This window comes from Scyliorhinus torazame, chromosome 6 (assembly GCF_047496885.1).
Source record: "Scyliorhinus torazame isolate Kashiwa2021f chromosome 6, sScyTor2.1, whole genome shotgun sequence".
NCBI classification, from domain to species: Eukaryota; Metazoa; Chordata; class Chondrichthyes; order Carcharhiniformes; family Scyliorhinidae; genus Scyliorhinus; species Scyliorhinus torazame.
The window spans coordinates 179,969,143-179,973,790 of record NC_092712.1 but is presented as its reverse complement, the minus strand read 5'-3'; the positions used below and the strand labels follow the sequence as shown (position 1 = coordinate 179,973,790).

Below are 4,648 nucleotides of genomic sequence, written 5' to 3'. Positions count from 1 at the left end.
CGGATCATACATGGGGCGCGGGGGGGGGTTGGGGAGCGTAAACGGCGTGCAGGGCTCCCTGTTCTCCCGGGACAGCGGTGGTCGGGACCCAGAGTGGCTGCGCCTGCGGGTCGTACATGGGGCGCTGGGGGGGTTGGGGAGCGTAGACGGCGTGCAGGGCTCCCTGTTCTCCCTGGACAGCGGCGACCTCGCGGGACCGGCACACAGCCGCGAAATGGCCCTTTTTCCCGCAGCTCTTACAGATCGCTGCGCGGGCCGGGCAGCGCTGCCGGGGGTGTTTCGCCTGGCCGCAGACATAGCAGCGGGCGCCCCTGGTGCGAATTGGCGTTTGGACCGCGCAAGCCTGTGGGGTGTCCGGTGGGGGGGGGGGGGGGTTTGTCGCGACGGGTACGTACGGAGCCCGATGGGCTGCCGCGCGGTCGGGGCCGTAGGCGCGGGTATTTCGCGCGGCCACGTCTAGGGAGGCTGCTAGGGCCCGTGCCTCTGAGAGTCCTAGTGACTCTTTTTCTAGAAGTCTTTGGCGGATTTGGGAGGAGTTCATACCTGCCACAAAAGCATCGCGCATTAACATGTCCGTGTGTTCATTTGCGTTCACCGACGGGCAGCTGCAGGCTCGTCCCAAAATTAGTAGCGCGGCGTAGAATTCATCTATCGATTCTCCGGGACTTTGCCGTCTCGTTGCGAGTTGATAGCGAGCGTAGATCTGGTTTACTGGGCGGACATAGAGACTTTTTAGTGCTGCGAGCGCCGTCTGGAAATCCTCTGCGTCTTCGATGAGAGAGAAAATCTCCGTGCTTAACCTCGAGTGCAGGACCTGTAGTTTTTGGTCTTCTGTGACCCGGCCGGTGGCCGTTCTGAGGTAGGCCTCGAAACAAGTCTGCCAGTGCTTGAAAGCTGCTGCCACGTTCACTGCGTGGGGGCTGATCCTCAGGCATTCCGGGATGATCCTGAGCTCCATAATCCTTTAGTCACGCTAAATAAATTGTAGCGCACAAAGACACTGAGAGACGAATAGAGTGAAGTCGATGAGGCTTTATTAAGCGTGACTGTTCCCCCGCAGTTCAGTAGTAGACTGCCTGCGGGGGAGGACTCCAGGTACTTATACTACGCCTTCAGGGTGGAGCTAGAGGTCAACGTCCAACCAGGACCCGGGATCTGTCAGCCAATGACATCATAGCTTCACAGTCCCACATGACCCCTAATGCATACTACCACAATGTGGGCTGATGCCCTAAGCAGGGTAAATTCCTCTTCCTCGTGCGCCAGGCTTAGCCTGATTCAATTCAAGGTGCTACATAGAGCACACAGAACGGGAGAAAGACTGAGCAGGTTCTTCGGAGTGGAGGACAAGTGTGGGAGGTGCGGCGGAAGCCCGGCAAACCACGCACATATGTTTTGGTCGTGCCCGGCACTGGAGGGGTATTGGAAGGGAGTGACGGGAGTGATTTCCAAGGTGGTGAAGGCCCGGGTCAAACCAGGCTGGGGGCTAGCTTTATTTGGAGTTGCGGATGAGCCGGGAGTGCAGGAGGTGAAAGAGGCCGACGTTGTGGCCTTTGCGTCCCTAGTAGCCCGGCGTAGGATTCTACTCATGTGGAAGGAGGCGAAACCCCCCGGACTGGAGGCCTGGGTAAACGATATGGCGGGGTTCATAAAACTGGAGCAGATAAAGTTTGCGCTGAGAGGATCGGCTCAAGGGTTCACCAGGCGGTGGCACCATTCCTCGACTACCCTGGGGAACGTTAGAGGGAAGACAGATGACCAGCAGCAGCAACCCAGGGGGGAGAGGGTGGGGGGGGGGGGGGGGGGGTGGGGGGGGGATGGGGGGTGGGGGGGGGGGGTGGGGGGGGGTGGAAAGTTTTAGTTTATGTTAAACGATTAGATTACCATGTTGATTAGCCATTTGTTTATTGTTAAATTTTCTTTACTGTTATGTTTGATTTGTAAAGGGAAAAAATTGTGATCGAAAAAACGGTGCTGCTCTGTAGCTAAGAAATGCGAGATCTGGATCTTCCTGGCTGTCCATAGCTTTTTTGAGTAGCTGCTTCACAATATGAACACCTTTTTCAGCCTTCCCATTGGATTAAGGATACAGAGGACAAGAAGTAATATGTTGGAAATCATATCTCTGTGCGAACTCTGTCCATTCATGACTACTAAAACATGGGTCATTGTCGTAATTTTATTTTGCAAATTTAGAGTACTCAATTCATTTTTATTCCAATTAAAGGGCAATTTAGCATTGCCAATTAACCTACCCTGCACATCTTTGGGTTGTCGGGGTGAAACCCACGCAAACACGGGGAGAATGTGCCAACTCCACACGGACAGTGACCCAGGGCCGGGATCGAACCTGGGGCCTCGGCGCCGTGAGGCAGCATTGCTAACCACTGCACCACCGTTCTGCCCCATTGTCGTTCATGACAATTGAAGGTATTGCATGGCAAGCAAAAATGTCTTTGGTATGTTTGATTACACACCTAGCTGATGAGTTTGCTAGTTGTACCACTTCTGAAAAATTGGAGAAATAGTCGATCACTAACAGATATTCTTTTCCTGCCAGATAGAACAGATCCATTCCCGCTTTCTGCCATGGAGTTGTAATGATTTCATCCATGTGTATTGGTTCTTTCCGTTGTTTGTACTGAAATTTCTGACAAGTTTCACAGTTTTCTATCATAATTTGAATAACTTGATTGATGCCTGGCCAATATACTGTTTCCTTAGCTCTTTGCTTACACTTTTCTATACCTAAGTGCCCTCATGAATCTTCTTTAGAATCATTGATCGTAAAGATTGCGTTATTTTGTCTAAGCAAAAAACCATTGGCTGCACTTAGCTCTGCTCTAATGTTATAATATTTGGAACAGGATCCTTTTGGCCATCCCTCACTGAGATATTGTATTATCTTCTGTACGATTTCATCTTTGATGGTTTTGTCTCTGATTAATTTTTACTTCTCGTCAGATGCTGGAAGGGATTCCGTTACAAGGTTCATGTGGACTTGCACATCCTCATCAAATGGTGTACTTCCTTCATGTCTGTAGTATGAGATAGAGCATCAGCTACTGCAAGATGTTTATCTGCTGTGTGGTTGAGATCAAAACCGTACTTTTGTAACTTCATCATCATACGTTGTATCCTTGGTGACATCTCATTTAGATTTTTCTTTACTATCGCCACAAGTGGTCTATGGTCAATTTCCACTAAGAGTGTCGGTAGGCCATACACATAATCATTAAATTTGTTTAATCCATTTATCACGCCCAAATATTCTCTTACTATTTGAGCGTATCGCTGCTCTGTGTCAATCATTGACTTTGACGCATAGGTAATTGGAAGCCAATTTTCATCATTGTCCTGCTGCAATAACACTGCTCCCAACCTATCTTTGATGCATCTGTCAATATTTTTGTCTTCTTTGTAGGATCAAAAAATGTCAGCATTGGAGCTGTTGTCAATGCTTCCTGTAACATTTGCCACTCATGCTCATGTCTGTTAGACAACTGGAAAATAGTATCCTTCTTGATGATTTCACTCGAGCGTGTCGCTTTTGTGAGATTAGGAATAAATTTTCCTGTGAAATTTATCATACCTAGCATCCTGAGGACTCCTTTTTTGTCTGTAGGATGTGGCATGTTTAATATCGCCTTTATCTTCTCTTGGTCGGCTTGCACACCTTTTGCAGAAAGTTTGTCTCCCAAGAATGTGATTTTGTCGACACCAAACTGACATTTGGTTTTATTTAACTTCAAACCATGCTTTTTGATTCTTCTCAGCTTTGATAAGCCTTTTGTCGTGTTCTTCTCTTGTTTAGCCCCAATCAATTTCATCACCGCATACTCTGATGCCTGGAATGCCTTCTACGATGTGTTCCATTGCCCTATGGAAAATTTCAGATGCTGAAATAATATCAAATGGCATTCTGAGAAAGCAGTATCTCCCGAATGGAGTGTTAAAGGAGCACAGCTTTGTGGTCTTCTTATCCGACTTGAGTTGCCAGAAATCCTGTTTTAGTGTTGGAGCTGCAGCCAGCCACAGAAGGTGTAATGTTGTTCTTTATGCCATGTAAAGACTATCTCTTGATCATTTGGTGAATCCAGAGTGATAACTGTTCTCAGTAGTGAATTTAGACCTGATGTGCTTCTGTTAAAAGTTTTTTTTTGTCATATGGATGTTAAAAGGAAAGTTTAAGGATTACTTAGTGTTGTAGTCTTTGGGGGTTGTATTTGAATTGATGGTTGCTAAGATGTTCACTGTATGTTTTAAAAAGGTGAACTGAGTTCATAGAATAAACATTGTTTTGCTTTGAAAAATACTGTTAGATGCCTGTTGCACCACATCTGTAGAGTGAGCCGTGTGCTCCCCATACCACAACCTAGTAAAAGACGTGGGTCAGGTGAACTCCATGATACATTTTGGGGTTCTCTAAACTCTGGCCCATAACAAATTGGGGGCTCGAGGGGAATGAAAGTCTACCTATTGGATTGGCTTAGTGAACTTAAAGACAGTGAGGGGGGAGCATATTGTGGTTCCTTTTCAGGTATGGTATTTCAGTTTAAGTAGGGAGTGTGTTGTGGACAATGGCTCTTTCAGAGGTTCTGAAGTTTTTGGGATGGAGACGGTCATACGCAGGACCTTAAGGACAGAG

The 4,648-nt window shown here is 47.7% G+C and overlaps 1 protein-coding gene across 1 annotated transcript; it reads right to left on the bottom strand.

Annotated features, from left to right (window-relative positions):
* Positions 1 to 3,308: 3,308 nt before the first annotated feature.
* On the bottom strand, positions 3,309 to 3,830 carry LOC140425856 (uncharacterized). Its single transcript, XM_072510241.1, has one exon. The coding sequence runs from the start codon at positions 3,828 to 3,830 to the stop codon at positions 3,309 to 3,311; it is 522 nt and encodes a 173-aa protein (XP_072366342.1).
* Between the last annotated feature and the right edge of the window lie 818 nt (positions 3,831 to 4,648).